Below are 18700 nucleotides of genomic sequence, written 5' to 3' on the forward strand. Positions count from 1 at the left end.
GGTGACTCATCAAGTTGTTATTGCTGAGGTCACTCTTTCACCAGAATGAAATGCAATTAATCAGGGGGGCCACGTGACTGGGGATCAGCAACCGAGGGCCCAAAAGCCAAATCTCTTGCCAAGGAACAGAGAGGGTGCTTGGGGGTTCTGGCTAACAGTCCCCCTTTGCCCCATATTCCAAGGTTCATTTCCCTGCATAGCCTGGTCCACCTTTTCCAGGGAGCAGCAACTGAGAAGGGACACATCACATGACCAGAGGGAAAGGCACAGTCTCCTTTTACTTAGAATACAGGGCTTTTTCTGTAGCAGGAAATCCTTTGCATATTAGGCCACACACCCCTGATGTAGCCAATCCTCCAAGAGCTTACAGGGCTCTTTGTACAAGGCCTTCTATAAGCTCTTGGAGGATTGGATACATCAGGGGCGTGTTGCCTAATATGCAAAGGAGTTCCTGTTACAAAAACAGTCTGCTTAGAAATCCTTAAACCCATGAAGAAATGTAAAAAGGTAAAGGTAATCCCCTGTGCAAGCACCAGTCATTTCCGACTCTGGAGTGACATCACATCACAACGTTTTCACGGCAGACTTTTTACGGGGTGGTTTGCCATTGCCTTCCCCAGTCATATACACTTTCCCCCCAGCAAGCTGGGTACTCATTTCACCGACCTCTGTACAAGGACCACAATAACCATTACAACTTTTTTTTTGTCATGTGGAATATAGCATGCAAAAACAATAAAAGAAGGTTCTCTTAATTTAAACCAAAGTATTTTTTTTTTAAAAAAAAAAACCCAACATATTACAGATTAAGGGGGGGAGAAACCCTTACAAATTAGAAGAAACAGCTAAAATCCAAATTCTCATCCAAAAGAGACATGTATATATTCGAAGCAAGTATCTAAATGATTCCAACCATGAGAAGAATAAATTATAGCCCTGCTTTTTAAAAACCATGCTGTGTATCTGTTAAAAATCTTGTTCTGGGAACTTCTGGTATTAAATAGTAACAATAATAACAATAGTAATAACATCATTCCAAAAGGGGTGCTTTTTGCTCCCCTGCATCCTGTTCTTATGTTCACGAGGCCTAGCCATTGTGGTCTTCTTGTTTCATCTCCATATAAAACACAGCCTGTGCAGAAAATGCCACGAAATCTCTTCTATAATTAGACTACTGAGTCAACCTGACTGCCTATTAGAAGTATTAATAAATGACTTCCAGCGCAGCGAACTTTGGCAAGGAGGAAGCATGGCCACAAGGACGTACTTCCCCTTCATGCCTTGCTTCTGAGACAGACCTGAATATAGAAGCAAACCAGGAGGCTGAAGTTGGTTCTCAGTTCCTTATTTGTGACTTATTCATGAACTCAGCCAAAGATCACGGAGGAGAATTTAAAAGCTCTGAACCTCAAAATAAGATCTGGACCACTGAAAATCATACAGCACCACATTCAGGGGATGTCTCCCATTGAAGGTGTTTCCTGGTCCAAAGCAGTTCTTATGCCAGCTGCTCCAAAGTGTAATGCCCCAGAACAATCACACAGGCAAGCACTGGGGCCAGCTTGTACACCAAAACAATCTTTGGCCCACCCCAGATGACACATTCCCATACTCTGGGGTCTATCGCCTGCAGGATGACATTTACTGGTGGCCCAGTCCAAAAACTGGTTCTGACACCATGGCCCTGTTCACACAGCATGTTGAGTCCGTGTTAAACTGACCCGGTTCTGTACCGAATATCTTTGTTCCGGATAATATCAATCAGACTGCCATACTGCAATTCGAATCACTCCGTGGTGAAACCGTCTTCTGCCGTCCACACGACGGCACCATGCAGTTCTTTTTTCTCCACTTTTATGTGCATTATGTGCACATGCACACAGGTTAAAACATTATGTGGTTATGCAGTTATGCACATATCGCTAAGTAGTAAAAAAAATGGCAACCGTGAACCGGATGTCTGAGGCTCCTTTTGCTCCGGGACAGCCTTCAGACATCCGGAAACTATGAGGTGAAACCGGAGAACTCAAAAAACACCGCAAAGGAGCAGGTAACAAAATAAAGTTTGGAGCGTCACATCATACACCCCCACTTTCCCATTTTTGTACATATTATTATATTATTGTGTCTTTCTGCTGTTGTCATATATAAGAATAAAGTTCCATGACTTTTATCTGGCTGTCAGTCCATTAGTCTCAAGAGAAAAACTCTTGGATTCAATTGTATATTAGTTTTTAAAAACCTTTTGGATTTGTATCCAATTTTTTTTGCTTTCCTTACATGTCCATCATCAATGATAGAACATCCCTTCATTTTGTCCACATTTCTAACATGAACTCAAAATATTTTATGCATTTTTGCTAATTTCTCTGATGTCACAGACCAATGATATCATTTTATAAAAATTATCTTTAATGCTAGAGCTCAGCATAAATTTAAAACCCTTCATCCACATATTTTCCCATTGTTCCATTTGTGTATTATATCAAGGTTTTGGCCCACTTCATCATAGATTCTTTCATTTGTTCATCTTGTCTTAAATTTCAATAAGTTTATACACTTTAGCAAGAACATGCTTGTCATTTGTAGATAATTCTGTTTAAAATTCAGTCTTAAATTGCTCAGAACCACGCAATCTTTTATCTGCTTTAAACCTTTCTAATAATTGTGCATTAAAAAACCACTGGCAAGTATTTCCTTCTATTATCTACTCTTCTCTTAATTTCATTTTACAGCCCCCTTGAGAAAAATCCAATGTGTCACGATGTGTTAACCATTTATGCTTAGTTATCATTTCTCATCTACAGAATGCTTCTTGGGTAATAGCCCCAAGCTGACCCCTATTCTCCTGCCCCCCAATTCCCCATCAGCCATGCTGCCCAGAGACTGGTCCCTGTTACCCAAATGTTGATGTAATGCCAGCATCACAATGCCCCAGGGAGACAGAGGCATCTCAACTGCTTGAGCCTCAGCAGTTGGATTCACACCTGTAAACTGAAAAGTTTGAACTGAATCTCTCTTCACAGCTTCAAAAAGGCCTGCCATTGGGCTAATGGGAAGGCATCAAGAGGGCCAAAAGCGAATTTTACAGTGGAGGTAGGTGGCAGCGACCCTCAGTCCATCAAAGTCAGTATTGTCTACTCAGACCATAAGTGACTCTCCAAGGTCTCAGGCAAAGGTCTTTCACATCGTCTACTGTCAGAACTTTTACCTGGAGATACCAGGGATTGAACCTGAGACCTTCTGCATGCCAAGCGGATGCTGGACCGCTGTTTGGTGCTGAACATGATACAGATCTCAGAGGGTCAGAGAGCAGGTGACCAGAGTCATGTCTGAAGCAGCATCAGTTCTGCAGCCCCTTCGGTATTCATCGTCACAGCTTCTGTGCAAGCGCACATTGTGTGTGCGTGCAGGACAGCTGCAGAAAAGATTTCCAAGTCATTCTAGCGAAGAGTAAATCAAATTTAAAGAATAAATGTGTCTGGGTTTCCACTGTGTCATTATGGGTAAAAAGGGGCCTCCTCACGGGATGACTGCGGCTTTTAAAACGGCATCGATAAAGGCTCATTCTGCTGAAGATACCACTTCCACATGGTCCAGATCAAAGAAATGTCAGAGTTCAGCGGCACAATTTTTGGAGACTAGGCACATAAAAAAATGGTGCAATTTGTTTTTTAAAATTCTTGTTTTAATGTGTTTTAACTATTTATTAATCTTTGTGCTACTGCAAAGCCGAATGGCTTAATTTTTTGTCCGTAATCCACCCTGAGCCCACTTGCAGGGAGGGAGGAATATAAATTTGAAAAATACATTCTCTGTGCCTTCCCTACCGAGGGGTTCACAAAACAGAGTGGTGGGCTGGGATCTGGTAGAGCCAGGTTCAAATGACATTCTGTCTGAACTTGCTTAGGACCTTGGGCCCATCATGTTCTCTCAACTCAACCAGTCTTTTATCAAGGACCTCAGGTATGATTGCCCTAGGGCAGGGGTGGCCAATGGTAGCTCTCCAGATGTTTTTTGCCTACAACTCCCATCAGCCCCAGCCAGCATGGCCAATGGCTGGGGCTGATGGGAGTTGTAGGCAAAAAACATCTGGAGAGCTGCCGTAGAATTCTAGCAGGAGCTTCTTTGCATATTAGGCCACACACCCCTGATGTAGCCAATCCTCTAAGAGCTTACAAGGCTCTTTTTTGTAAGCTCTTGAAGCACTAGCTACATCAGGGGTGTGTGCCCTAATATGCAAAGGAGAGCCAGTTTGGTGTAGTGGTTAAGTGTGCGGACTCTTATCTGGGAGAACCGGGTTTGATTTCCCACTCCTCCACTTGCACCTGCTAGCATGGCGTTGGGTCAGCCATAGCTCTGGCAGAGGTTGTCCGTGAAAGGGCAGCTGCTGTGCGAGCCCTCTCCAGCCCTACCCACCTCACAGGGTGTCTGTCGTGGGGAAGGAAGATAAATGAGATTGTGAGCCGCTCTGAGACTCTTCGGAGTGGAGGGCAGGATATAAATCCAATATCTTCTTCTTCTTCTTCTGCTAGAACTCCACCCCTGCCTAGAGGCACCCCACACTTTGAAGCAGCTGGCATGAGAACCACACTCTGGACCAGGAAACTCCATATGCTTCATCGAAGGGCAGAGTTCCCTGAATGTGTTGGTGTATGATTTATGGTGGCCCACTCCAAACCTTATTTTGGGGTTCAGAGCTTTTAAACTCTCCTCAAAGTGCTTCAGCTGAATTCATGAATAAATCATGAACACAGAACTGGGAACCAACTTCAGCCTCCTAAGCAAACCCTGAATGTTGTTTGAACATTTAAATCCATGCTCTGTCAGGATCACAATTCCACTCTTGCTCACCTATATCATTTGAAAGAGCTCCGAAATACGAAAAAAATAACTGCAATGGCTCTAGTAAAATCCAGCAGCAGATTAAGAAAGTTGATAACAGTAAGGCTGATTCATGTTTTTGTTTTGTTTTGTTTGTGGGGGGGATGTAGGAAGGACATCTAGCCAAGGCAATATCTTTAGCAGTTAAAGACCTTTTGACGGACAAAAAGCTGGCACCAATGAACTGAGTAGCAAACTTTTTTCATTTTTAGTAGAAGTACAGAAACCATCGTTCTGAAGAAAAGAATCCACTTTTGTTTTTATGAGATAATGTTTGCTCATCTTACTATGGGTACCATCTCAGAAGAGGATATCTGATGCAATGGGGAAAGCGTCATCTCTCACGCCACAGGGAATGCCTCCTCTTAAAGTAACACCTACTGAAGATAGATTCTGTTGGGTAGCCATGATGGTCCAAAGCAACAGAACAAAGATTTCAGGGCAATTGGTTTGTGGATGTAAGGAAGGAAAACTTTCTCCAGTAGAACACGGCACTTGATCCCGAAAGATTCTACAAACCCTAATGATGTTACCAGCCGTGAAAACCTGAAATCTTTGGTAACAACCATTGTCCCTGGCATGCTAGCTATCAATGTGTGGGGAATTTTTCGAATGAAGAAGTATTTAGTCACCTGCAGTCTGTTGTAGTTCAGTTTTCCGTCTTGATGACAGGGCAATTGGTTTGTGGATGCCCTTTCACCACACCCCCTCCAGCCTAGAAATAGCAGCTCTCCAGCAGCCCTGGCCCCACTCAATGCACAGCAGCCAAGAAGGTCAGAGCGCCTGCTCCGGCTGCAACGCCACCGAGGATGTTCTCCGCAGCTGAGAACGAAACGTCTGGAAGGAAAACTTTCTCCAATAGAACACGGCACTTGAGCCCGAAAGATTCTACAAACCCTAACAACAGAACAAAGTTTGAGTCCAGGGGCACCTTTGAGACCAATGAAGTTTAATTCTGGGTATAAGATGTATCTGAAGAAGTGTGCGTGCACACGGAAGCTTATACCCAGAATTAAACTTCGTTGGTCTTAAAGGTGCGACTGGACTCATAACCTATGGAAAATGCATAGCAGCAGCATCTGCAAACCAAATAGGCTGTTCTGGTTACAATACTTTTTATTCACATGCAAACTTACAAATGACTAAAGTTCATAGGATGGATCAACCAAGTTTATTTGTTTGCTGGTGGCCTAATCTCTAATATTAAGAGCCCTGTAGCGCAGAGTGGTAAAGCTGCAGTACTACAGTCCTAAGCTCTGCTCATGACCTGAGTTTGATCCCCGGCGGAAGCTGGGTTCAGGTAGCTGGCTCAAGGTTGACTCAGCCTTCCATCCTTCTGAGGTCGGTAGAATGAGTACCCGGCTTGCTGGGGGGAAAGTGTAGATGACTAGAGAAGGCAATGGCAAAGCAGCCCATAAAAAGTCTGCCGTGAAAACATGAAGCATAAAGTCACCCCAGAGTCGGAAACGACTGGTGCTTGCACAGGGGACTACCTTTACCTTTTAAAAAAATCTCTAATATTGCCCTGGAAAGACAAGAGATCAGCAGCCATGTCCTGTTGTGAAATGAGATTGAAGAGGATGAGGTGGACAAAGCACAAACACTCAGCGTTCGGGCTCAGGCTTCAACGTTATTGGAAAGCAAAGCCCCCTGCAGAGCTTGGTAATCAAATCATTTGCAGCTTGTTTACTGAACCTGAAATCACACAAACTTTCCAAGGAGAGAGTAACCCCCATTGGTAGGAGAGCAACTCCCATTGTGCATCTCTGCCAGAAAGGCAAATAAAGTAAATAAATCCCCCACCCAGCCTCAGCTTTGGTCCCTCTGCCTAGCAAAAAGAGACAGCTAAGGTGGAGGGGACATGATAGAGGTTTGTGAAACGACAAGAAAAGGCCCACTATACCTGGCGGGTACAAGTGTGGGCCCATGACACTCACCCCCGCATTTTTGCTAGGCCTGTGCCCAGTGTGACCTCCCCAAGACTGCACCTCTGCCATCTTCGGGCCTGGCACAATTCCAGGGTTGCGCCACCAGCGGCAGCATGCCCAAAGTGGCTCCTGGGATGCAGCAGTGGTCGTACACCTGGTGTGTGTCCCGGGCTGCATGGATGCCACTGGGCCCTGCATGAAGGCTGGGGCTGCATACCCACTGCAACCAGCAGACCCAGTGTGCGGCCCACAGCTGAGTAGCTCCCTGGGGATTTAACCCCCCACCCCATGTTGTTGCTTTAATTTCAGATTTTTCTGCAAACCTGGCGAGTGCCCCCAAGTTTGCTGGAAAATCTGCTTTGCCTCCTTGTGGCCCCAATACATGGATTTAGCTATGGGTGGCTAATAGTACAGAGACAAGTGAGAACCTGCAAGGACCTGCAGAAGGCATCTCACTTCTCCCTCTCCCACTATTTCCTCTTCCCCTTTCCTGGAAGCCCTCCTAGTCCCTCCCTTTTTCTGGCTTCCTTCTCTACTTCTAGCATTGCCAGTCTCCAGGTAGCGACTGGAGGTCTCCTGGAATCATAACAGATCTCCCAACTGCAGAGATCAGTTCCCCTGAGATTGCCAGGTCGAGGTTGGGAAATCTGGGGGTGGAGTCTTGGGAAGACAGGGACCTCAGTAGGGTACAGTGAAGTCGAGACCACCCTCCGAGGCAGGTTAGGCTGAAAGGAGATAACTGGTCCAAAATCACCCAGTCAGCTGCCACAGCAAGATGGGACTCTGAGCCTGGGTCTCACAGACCCTAAGCTAAAGCTCTAACTCGGGGGTGTCAAACATGCGGCCCATGGGCCAAATCAGGCCCTGGAGGGCTCCTTTCAGACCCCCAAGCAACTGGCTCTTGCCTACTTCCTTCTCTCTCTCTCTTGCTTCCTTCTGTATCTCAACTTGCTTTGCAAGGCTTGCTCAATCACACAGGAGCTACTGAGCCAAGCCTCTCTTTCTTCTATGGGCTGAGGCTCCTCCCCCTCCGAGGGGAGGGAGGGAAAGAGCTAGAGCTTCCCCTGCCCAGTTCCCTGGATCCCATGGGAGAGATACAAAGAAAGCACCTTCAAGACCAAAAAGTGCTAATGTTTTAAGCATGTTTTATTTTAAGGTTTTTTAAGGAAATATTTAGTCACGTTTATGCCCTTTAAAAAGTGTATATCTCTGCTTTGTTGTTCAGTCGCACAGTTGAGTCTGACTCTTTGCGACCCCATGGACAAAGTCACGCCAGGCCCTCCTGTCTTCCACTGTCCTCCGAAGTCTTCTTAAATTTGTGTTTGTTACATCAGTAGCGCTGTCCAGCCATCTCATCTTTTGCCATCCCCTTCTTCTTTTGCCTTCTGTCTTTCCCAGCATCAGGGTCTTCTCCAGTGAGTGCTCCCTTCTCACTGGGTGGTCAAAGTATTTGAGCTTCCACTTCAGCATCTGACCTTCCAGGGAACAGTCAGGGTTGATTTCCCTTAGGACTGACTGATTTGATCTTCTTGCAGTCCAAGGGACTCTCAAGATTCTTCTCCAGCACCACAGCTCGAAAGCAGCACCACATCTCTGCTACCTAATCTTAAACAGGTGCACACATGGCCCAGTACAGCCCAGCCTGGCCCAACAAGGTCTCATTTATGTCAGATCCGGCCCTCGTAACAAATGAGTTTGACACCCCTGCTCCAACTGCTACAGCATGCTGGTTTCACAAGGTGGCTACTGCTGAACAGTGGCAATTGGCCAGGTCTACTTGAAACATACAAATCAGACGACATCAAACTAGCAGAAGAGTGAATGTCAGGAAGAGAGCAGTCTAGGGGGTGGAGTTTTCCTCCGTCCCATAATCAGGTTCTAGTTAACAGTTCACTATTCATTTTACTATATACACATGACTTCTAAAACAATTGCAAAGCAAACAGAGGGCCTGTGCTCTCTTCCTCTCTTCACACACTCCCTGGGAAGTGCCAGGTGGCTGTGCGTGCTCGCCCTCTCCCCATGCAACTTCTATTCTGCTGAGATTTAAACACAGTTTGCAAGCTTCATCTAAAACAGGGATGTCGAACTCATTTGTTAGGAGGGCCAGATTTGACATAAATGGGACTCTGTGGGGCAGGTCCATGTGTGTCATAAAATGTAACGCCAGGTAGTGGAGATACAAACTTTATAAAGGACACAGACAGACACAATTGAAAATATTGTATCTCTCCTGTGTGATCAAGGGAACTGGGCAAAGGATGCTCTGGCTCTTTCCCTCCCTCCCCAGGGGACAAAGAGGGGAAGAAGCCTCAGACAATAGAAGGAAGAGAGGCTCTGCTGTGCAATTAAGAGAGCCTGGCATAGAAAGCTCTCCTTCCCCTCCTTTCTCCCCAAAGGAGGAGCCTCAGCCAATGGAGAAAATAGAGGTTTTGCTCTGCAGCTCCTGTGCGATTGAGCAAGCCTGGCAAAGCAAGCTGCGATGGCAGAAGGAAGCAAGAGAGGGAGAAGGAAGCAGACAACCGCCAGTTGCTTGGGGGCCTGATAGGAGCCCTCTACGGGTCTGATTTGGCCCCCGAGCCACATGTTTGACATCCCTGATCTAAAATGTCCTGCTGAGATTTAGAGGCACATCATGGTTGTTGGGGCAGGGCTTCCCCCAGCTGGCCAGCAATGAGGACGAACCTCAAAAATTGGAGGAATCCCCCACAAGGAACCTCCATGTTCAGAGACAGCCAACCTCTGAATCCCAGTGCCAGGAAGCAACATCAGCTGAAGGTCTCAGCCTCTGTGTCCTGTTGTTGGACTTCTCCAGGAACTGGTTAGCCACTGTGTGAGACAGGATCATAGACTAGATGGACCGCTGCTTTGATCCAGCAGGCTCTTATATCCCTATATTCTTAGATCAAATTAATATTGCATTACACTACTTCCCTTGCTCTTTTAATAATTTTACAACACAGAATACATTCTTCTATAATAAGCTGAATACATAACGAACATTACTTTTTTCCCAGCTCTGGCAGCCCTCTCGTCTGAAAATGCTGTCCCTCTAATTATCCATCTTATTATCCGCAGGTACTCAACCTGGAGGGCCTTTGATCATCCATAATGCTTCTTGATGCTTTCATAACTATTTAAAGCTGATTATTTATTAAAAACCAGATATTGTTATAGATTGCATTTGTTCCAGAAATCAAAGCATGCTAACTGACCACGACGGTCGGAATCTAGACCAGGAACCAACGATGGATGGCGATTTCAGCTGGGCTCACGCACTCAAACCCTGACCTGGATGACCCAAACTAGCCTAATCTCATCCGGTCTTAGACGCAGGGTTGGCCCTGGTTAGTCCTTGCATGGGAGACCACCAAACAAATCCAGAGTTGCTACACAGAGGCGGGCAATGGCAAACCACCTCTGTTGCTTCCTATCTGTGCAAACACCAGAGTTGCTGTTAAGTTAGCTATGATTTGATGTCACTTCGGTCTTCGCTCACTTTTGGTTTCCCACCTATGTAGAAGTTACCATAATATAATCCAGTTTTCTTGGCTCAGATTTTGATCTCGAATTTCGCAACAGTAAAGCTTTTGGCAGGTTTTGGGGTTCATGCTCAAAGGCTCCCTAGTCTATTTCCAGATATGCTGTTCTTCATCTGAAAAGCAACAACAGCTTAGGATGCGGGGTCTTGAATGACTGGCCGATCCAGACACAGACGTCACCTGGCAAGGTGCGCCACGGCCATCGGAACTGCTGCAGCTGGCCATGTGTGACTGGGCCTTTTTGGTGGCAGCGCCAAGATTAAATTGCCACCCCCTTAAGGAGCATTTGGGAACATTGCCTCACATTTCTCTTTCCTCTGGGTTGGCTTTTCATCTGAGATTTGGGTTGACTGGTTTTGGTTGGATAGTTTATGCTGTTGCATTCTGTTTGTTCCCCTGACTGCTAGGTTAATGCTTTGTATCCTTGCTTAGTTTTAAAAAAACACAAACAAACCTGCATTTATACTCAAGGTTTTATTCTACTATGAACAATTAAGGGAGTGTTTGATGTCCCAGAGTGGGAATAAAACAGTAAATAAAATTCACACACTGCATATTTAATTATGAGGCTAACTTTTGTCAAGGTTACTTTCACATTCCAATATGCACTGAGCTGCATCTACAGGATAATAAAGCTTAGCAACTGCCAATACTCTGACTTTTCCCCCTTCTCGTGTTGATTGCAATTAGTTTTAGATATTTTTGCCAAATGCTTTACTATCACACTGCAAAAGGCCATGTGGAGAGAAGTCATTTACATCCAGAGGCTGATTTTGCCTTAGACTATACAAAAAGTTCAGGACAGGGTGGGAGGGACCTGAAATGAGATTTCCTGAGCCAAAATTCAACTCTTTGCAGGGTTTTGCGATTTCTATTTTATGTTTTGTTCTCTCAAAGCACTGGAGGGATGCAATGAATTTCTTAGCATGCAGTCAACCACCACAGTCATGTTTGCAGAGAGAAACAAAGACGAGCAAGCCCGGTGGGTTTAAGAAATCAGATCTCTAGTTCGAGGTGGCTGAAAAAGATTATCTTCAGAGCACTCCAGCCTTACGACTTCATGAAGAGATGCTTGTCAGCCTGAGCGTAATCCTTGCTTTTAAAGGATTAGACAAAGATCATGCTGCACAGTAAGGGTTGCCAAGTCTTTCAGACTGCCAGCGGCCTTCTTCCTGCTACGTCTTGGTGGGCTGGTGTGGTGGTGGTGGTGGTGGTGGGGGAATTGAGAGATCACTGATGATGTGATAATATCACCTCAAGTGCAACCCAGAAGTGACATCATCGTGTAGAGGTGATGCTGTAACATTCACTCCAAACTATGGTTAAACCTACGAGTGAATGCTACAGTGCTGCCCCGTGTGATGATGTCACTTCTGGCCTGTGTGAGAAATGACATCACATGGCCAGCAGCTTCACAAAGGTGCTGGTGACCCCCCCCCCCCGCCCAATTCTGCTGGTAGAGGTATTCTTCTGGTCACCAGCCCAGGGGCCTTTACCTAAATGAAACTTCCATGTTCAGAAGCAATCTCTCTCTCTCCCCCTCAGGGCCAGCTCGCCCACTAGGCAAATTAAGCATTTGCCTAGGGTGCTGGGCGGGGCGGGAGGGGTGCATGCCGAATTGGGCTCTTTCTCCCCTCCCGGCACCCAAGACAAATATCTAATTGCCCTGGGGCACTGGGGCAGTTAGGTGGCGGCGGCGGCAGTGGGCAGGCCACCTCTCCCCCTGCACGGGCAGGCCACCTCCGCTCCCTTCCAGCACGCTCAGATGCTAGCCTCGTGCTTACCAGTTTTGGGGAGGGGGCATCAGAATAGCGCTGTCTTAATAGAGAGCAGAATGAGGCTTCGCTCCCCCCCTCCCTTCCTGTTCTGGAAGGGAGGGGTGAGAGCAAAGCCTCTTCCTGCTTTATATTAAGAGAAGGGTCTATTGCGATGCCGGCTGAAGTGAGTAAGCATGAGGCTGGCATTGCTACTCTGAGCGCAGCAGGGGACAGGTGGGAAGGCAGGAGGGGGTCGGCCCGGGGGCACGCAAGCAGTAAATTGGCCTGGAGCGCAGCATGCTTTTGGGCTGGCCCTGCTCGACCTCCCTCCATAATGGATGCTGGGGGGGGGGGACAACAGGGGAGGGGGGCTTTTGCCTTCTTTGCATCCCTCTCTGTGAACCTCTCAGAGACATCTCTTGGAAACTGTTTCATCCGGTGCCTGCTCTCATGCCCTGTTGTGTCAGATCCAGCAGGGCAACTCTTATTCAGCGGCAAGGATCCAAACTATGGGAATTACTTGCAAAGTTTGTTCTGATGGATTTCCCAGGAAGGAGCTGAAGAAACGGGAAGAACGAGAACAAAGAGAAATATGGGGAGAGGTGCCCCACAGGGACCTGGAGGAGGTAGAAGAAGGAAGGTGTCAGGCACAGAAGGCAGAACCTCAGGACATCTTCCTTAGTTTCCCCCCTCCTCCCCACCAGAGCCAGTATGGTGTGGTGGTTAAGTGTGCGGACTCTTATCTGGGAGAACCGGGTTTGATTCCCCACTCCTCCACTGGCAGCTGCTGGAATGGCCTTGGGTTCACCATAGCTATTGCAGGAGTTGCCCTTGAAAGGGAGGCTGCTGTGAGACCCCTCTCAACCCCACCTACCTCACAGGGTGTCTGTTGTGGGGGGAGAAGATATAGGAGATTGTAAACTGCTCTGAGTCTCTGAGAGAAGAGCGCGGTATAAATCTGCAGTCGTCTTCTTCTGACGTTACAAATGTTACACATAAAGCCCCCCTCACCCCACAACTATGAACTGCCCTCATATTGGTGGTTAGTACGTGGCACCGAAATAAATCAATGCAATACAACAGAACTGTGCTTAAGAAAGCTGGGGGAAAAATCCTGGGATACCAAATAGCAAGCCGTGCAAATCCTACGGGTACGCAATCTTTTTCTGGCTCCTGAAGTACACGAGAGCATGGGACTCTGGGGCTTCAGCCACAAGATACCAATTTGACTAGCCAAGAAGATCCCATTGGGGCTCCTCTGCCTTAAAAGGATCCTAGACGATGAGCCAATCTCCCTCTAGACCACGGAGCCTCATGTGTTGTGCAGCTAATTAGAAAACCCAACCGTGAACCCAACTGCCTTCTGGTGGCTGGCAGAAAGCATCCCATGCTGCTTGGTGCGCAGGGATCAAATGGTTACACGGGGCGGAGGGGGCAGGGAGTGCAGCGCCAGCTCACCTCTAGACAGCCAAGGAGAACCAAAGCCAACCATTCTGTCCCCTTCCACTGGCGCCTGTCCCTTCGTATTATATCTGCATGGATACTTCTCTGCTTAGAAGACTAATATGGAAGTAATTGAGCCCCCGAGATCTTCTGGCCGGTTAGCCAGCCGCACATTTCGCCTTTCCCGGTCTCCAGCAGCAAGCTACACACACACACACACAAACACACACACAAATCCAAGTCTCTTTTTCTTGCTAATTTCATCTGTTTGGCAAAGAGAAATAGGGCCAGTCAGGCTGAGTTTGAACATGCTCCAGCAGTTGAGTCATGGCCTTGCCGAGGCTTTAAAGCTCGCCTCCCCACAGGCGGCACGCGCCCAGTCCCTTGCTACGCAAACACACACGCCCCTCTCTCTGTCTGCAGAAGTGCCTCCACACTGAGGTCTTGCGTCAGGTGCCAGAAACACCAGCCCTTCCAATTCACCTCCGGTCTCCTAACCCCGGTGCCTGAGCGATGTTTCGACACACACACTGCCGGGTGCGACTGGCTTGAGCAAACTTTGTCAGTTGGCCAACGCTGCTGATCATTAAGGCAGCACAAAGCGAGGCGTGAGATACAAGGGGCTGCAGACCTGCTGCAGGATCCGAGCCGGAGCAAAGAGAAGTGCTGCTGCTCTTGTTTTAAACTGACAATCTTTACCTTGGAGGGGGCCACATTCTGCTTTAAGACATGCAGCAAAAGACAAATTTTCTCCATGCACAGAAGAACACTGTTACGTGCTAGATTGTGTATCCCAGGCTAGAGGGAGGCCTCTTATATATATCCAGGCAAGATACTCCCTGGCAATGTTCCCTCTAAGCTGCAGAGTCTTGTGAGCAAAAATTCTACTTTGTGAGCTGCTGGCATTAAAGCGGTGAGCTATTGCATAAATTAGTGTGCTCTGGGGCCATCCTTCCTCAGCTAAGACAAAAAGGTGTGAGCTGGAGGCTAAAAAACAGTGAGGTAGCTCACGCCAACTCAGCGTAGAGGGAACACTGCTCCCTGGATATTGTAAACCGGCAAATCACCATCTACGAAATCCCCTTCTCCCTCCACCTGACTTCACCCAAGGACAGTGCCAGATTAAATCCTGTGGAGGCCCCTAGACAGCCAAAATCTTGGAGGCCCCCTTGCAAACTGCCCCACCGCCCACGGCCCCCGCTGCAGCTTGCAGGCACCCTTTTAAAAGCCCCTTTGACAAAGCTGCGGGGGAGAGGCAAACTTGGCGACGACGCCAGCAGCAGCCGCACCAGGCAAGTCGGGCAAAGAGCGGCTCGGTTGCTGGCTGCGCATCCTGGGAGGGCTGCAAGCGGGGGGAAGCTGGCCCAGGGCCCCTAAAGACATGGGGGCCCAAAGGCCAGTGCCTACTTGGCCTAATTCTTAATCCGGCTCTGCCCAAGGAGTTGTTGGGGGGGGGGTTCCCCATAAAAACAAGAGCTCATCTTTAAAACAAGGTGGTGGTCTTCCTCCTCCCTGGCAACCAGAAGTCTGAAATACCATTTCAGATTCTGCCATCATCTTCTATTAAAAAAAAAAAAAAGATAAAGGTAGTCCCCTGTGCAAGCACCAGTTGTTTCCGACTCTGGGGTGACGTTGCTTTTTACGGGGTGGTTTGCCATTGCCTTCCCCAGTCCTCTACACTTTCCCCCCAGCAAGCTGGGGACTCATTTGACCGACCTCGGAAGGATGAAAGGCTGAATCAACCTTGGGCCGATTACCTGAACCAGCTTCCCCTGGGATCGAACTCAGGTCGTGAGCAGAGAGTTCAGATCACGGTACTGCAGCTTTACCTGCGCCACGTGGCTAGATCATACTCTATAAAATGTGCCAAATGGCCATGCCAGCACTGCCTTCCTTGAATCTGGGGCATGGCTGCCTTCCTTGAATCTGGGGCATGGCTGGCCCGGTGAGGAACCACAGTGCAGGGGCTCCTCCCACCCAGGCTGGGGCTTCTCTCCTGAACAGAGCGGGAAGGAGCTGAGCTGCAGGGGCTTCTCTGCCGCCAGCACAATGGAAGAAGGGCAAGTCGCAGCCGGCTCAGGATATATTACATCTTCCCACCCTCGTTATTTCTACATCACGGATCCGAGATTTATTTTTTCCCTCCAAGGCTGATCCTTTTTAAATAAAAATTCTTCCAAGCATCAGTGTCTGAATAGGGAAGGTTTAATATATGGAATTTGCTGGCTGCTGCCTTCATGAAAACAATGAGCAAAATGCATTAATTCTACCGCCGTCCAGCCACAACTGACTTATGGTGAACCTGCAGGGTTTCTCAAGACGGGTGACATTCGGAAGAGGTTTGTCATTGCCGGCCTCACTGTAGCAACGATGGCTTTCCTTGGTGGGCCTCCCATCCGAGCACTAACCAGGACCAACTCTGTTTAGCTTCTGAGATCTGACAAAACCGGGCTAGCCTGAGCAGACTTTGCATTCAGCAGGAGCTCACAGGAGCGCAGCTTTCTGAGGGTTCCCCCTCTTCCTCCCCACCTACCTTGTCCATTGAATAGTAGGTGCAGCTGCATAACAATCCCTGGATTAGGAGAGCGGGCAGCCAGCCAGCCAGCCACCAGGAGCATTGCCACACACCCGGCAGCCCTTTTGAACCCCTGGAGAAGCCCACACCACCCTTTCTCCACTTCTTATGTGATTCTGGGTGGTGGGTGGCTTGCTAGCACTCGTTGGTCTTAAAGGTGCTTTCTTTCTATTTCTTTCTGTTTCATTATTTGGAGACGTGTGCTTGCGCATGAAAGCTTATGCCTTGAATAAGGGTGCCAGGGAAGAAGAAGAAGAAGAAGAAGAAGAAGAAGAAGAAGAAGAAGAAGAAGAAGAAGAAGAAGAAGAAGAAGAAGAAGAAGAAGAAGAAGAAGAAGAAGAAGAAGAAGAAGAAGAAGAAGAAGAAGAAGAAGAAGAAGAAGAAGAAGAAGAAGAAGAAGAAGAAGAAGAAGAAGAAGAAGAAGAAGGTGAAGGTGAAGGTGAAGGTGATGGTGATGGTGATGGTGATGGTGATGGTGATGGTGATGGTGATGGACCCTTGGTCCATCAAAGTCAGTACTGTCTACCCTGAGAGCAGCGGCTCTCCAGGGTCTCAAGCTGAGGTTATTCATGCCTATTTGCTTGGACCCTTTTTTGGAGATGCCAGGGATTGAACCTGGGACCTTCTGCTTACCAAGCAGATGCTCTACCACTGAGCCACCGTCCCTCCCAGTGAAACCCTTTGTAAACATTAGCACTTGTTGATCTTAAAGGTACTTTCTTTGTATTTCTCCAGAGCAATCCAGGGTCTCTCAGTCACACAGCAGACCTACCGAGCCAAGCCTCTCTTCCTTCTATTAGCTGAGGCTCCTCCCCCTCCTGGTCCACTGGGGAAGGAAGGAAAGAGCCAGAGCTTCCTTTGAAGCAAGCTATCCCTCCCCCCTTCTTCCCCAAGGGAGGAGCCTCAGCCAATACCCAAAATAGAGGCTTTGCTCTGTAGCTCCTGTGCAATTGAGCAAACCTGGTAAAGCAAGCTGTGATGCAGAAGGGAGCAAGAGAGAGGGAGAAGGAACCAGATGACAGCCAGTTGCTCAGGGGCCTGATAGGACCCCTCTGGGGGCCTGGTTTGGCACCTGGGCCGCATGTTTGACATCCCTGCCCTAGTCAGAGACTTGTGAATTTCACAAAATGTTTGGTTCCAGTCGTACCTTAGAGACGAACAAGGGTTTGGGGGTATATGCTTTCAAGATCCAAAGCTTATATGTGAAACTCTTGAGTTTCTCTGTTCAGGAAATCCTGTTTCATTATTTGGAGACGTGTGCTTGCACATGAAAGTTTATACCTTGAATAAGGGCACCAGGGAATTCAAATTTTGTGAAACCCTTGTTGATTTCTAAGGTGGTACTGGATTCAAATCTAACTGTTCTGCTAACCAACACAGCTACCCCCTGAAACTATCATCGTAGAATGAACATATGAACATATGAAGCTGCCGTATACTGAATCAGACCTTTGGGCCATCAAAGTCAGTATTGTCTTCGCAGACTGGCAGCGGCTCTCCAGGGTCTCCAGCTGAGGCTTTTCACACCTATTTGCCTGGACCCTTTTTTGGAGATGCCAGGGATTGAACCTGGGACCTTCTGCTTCCCAAGCAGATGCTCTACCACTGAGCCACCGTCCCTCCCCAATGTGACACTGATAGCCACCCTGAGCTTATGAGATGGGCTAAAGCAGTGGTCCCCAACCTTTTTGGCCCCAGGGACCGGCCTGCTGTGGCCCCAAGGTCGACAGGGTGGGGGCACTGAATTCAGCCTCCCCTCCTCGCGGCGCTGGGAAGCCTCGCCCCTCTCCCAGCGGCGCCTCCTCCTCCCTCCGTTTTTACAATATTAAGGCTGGAGAAGGGGCCATGAAGTGTCTTCCGGACTCTGTAAAGGCCGCCCCCCCTCCCCCGCCAATCACCTGATCGTCAGGGAAACCATGTGAAACCGCGGCAGCAGCGGCTAGCGGCCACTGAAAAAGCCGCACTGCCCTTGCCTCCTTCCCACTCCCTTCCTGGGCGGGGGAAGTTAGTGGGAAGGAAGCCAGGGCAGCGTGGCTTTTTCAGTGGCCGCTGCTGTCGCTGTTTCACGTGGTTTCCCCACTGATCAGCTGATTGGCGGGGGAGGGAGGCGGCCTTTACAGAGTTCAGGAGGCGCTTCACGGTCCCTTCTCCCCAGCCTTAATATTGTAAAAATGGAGGGAGGAGGAGGCGGTGCTGCAGTGGGGGGAAGGCGCAGTGCGGGGGGCGGCGAGGCTGCGGGGGGTCGTGGGGAGCCGCCAAGGCTAGGTGGCCCGGTTAAGGACAGGCTGCGGCCCGGTATTGGTCCGCGGCCTGGGGGTTGAGAGCCCCTGGGCTAAAGGATCTAAAGAAAGGGAAATGTATTCAATGAGCAGATTACAAACACAGGCTTTTTGATTGCCTCTGTTGCCCAGGAAAGGTCAGTCTGCGCTGCCAGCATAAAAGCCATTTATGTTCGCCTCTTAATTCCAGCAATGCATTTTCAGACTATTTCCCCCTGAAGTGAATTATCTGTGTGCATTGTCAGGCCAAGAGAAATTGTTCAGGCGATCCGAAATGTTTGATATCCTCCAA

At 48.2% G+C, this 18700-nt stretch overlaps 1 protein-coding gene across 6 annotated transcripts in view; it reads right to left on the bottom strand.

The window, feature by feature from the left end:
* Nucleotides 1-18700, bottom strand: part of RAPGEF1 (Rap guanine nucleotide exchange factor 1) — a 192535-nt gene that overhangs the window by 101813 nt on the left and 72022 nt on the right. For 2 of the 6 annotated variants that reach the window (XM_060250717.1, XM_060250716.1), the window contains exon 1: nt 13570-13727. The exons of 1 other annotated variant lie outside the window; for it this stretch is intronic. In XM_060250717.1, coding sequence (XP_060106700.1) covers nt 13570-13603 — 34 coding nt within the window. In that variant the 5' untranslated portion in view covers nt 13604-13727. Of the gene's footprint in view, nt 1-13569; nt 13728-18700 lie in introns of those variants that run through there. 3 more of the 6 variants (XM_060250721.1, XM_060250720.1, XM_060250719.1) reach the window with 2 other exon arrangements.

The sequence above is a fragment of the Heteronotia binoei genome, chromosome 12 (assembly GCF_032191835.1).
Source record: "Heteronotia binoei isolate CCM8104 ecotype False Entrance Well chromosome 12, APGP_CSIRO_Hbin_v1, whole genome shotgun sequence".
Classification (NCBI taxonomy): domain Eukaryota; kingdom Metazoa; phylum Chordata; class Lepidosauria; order Squamata; family Gekkonidae; genus Heteronotia; species Heteronotia binoei.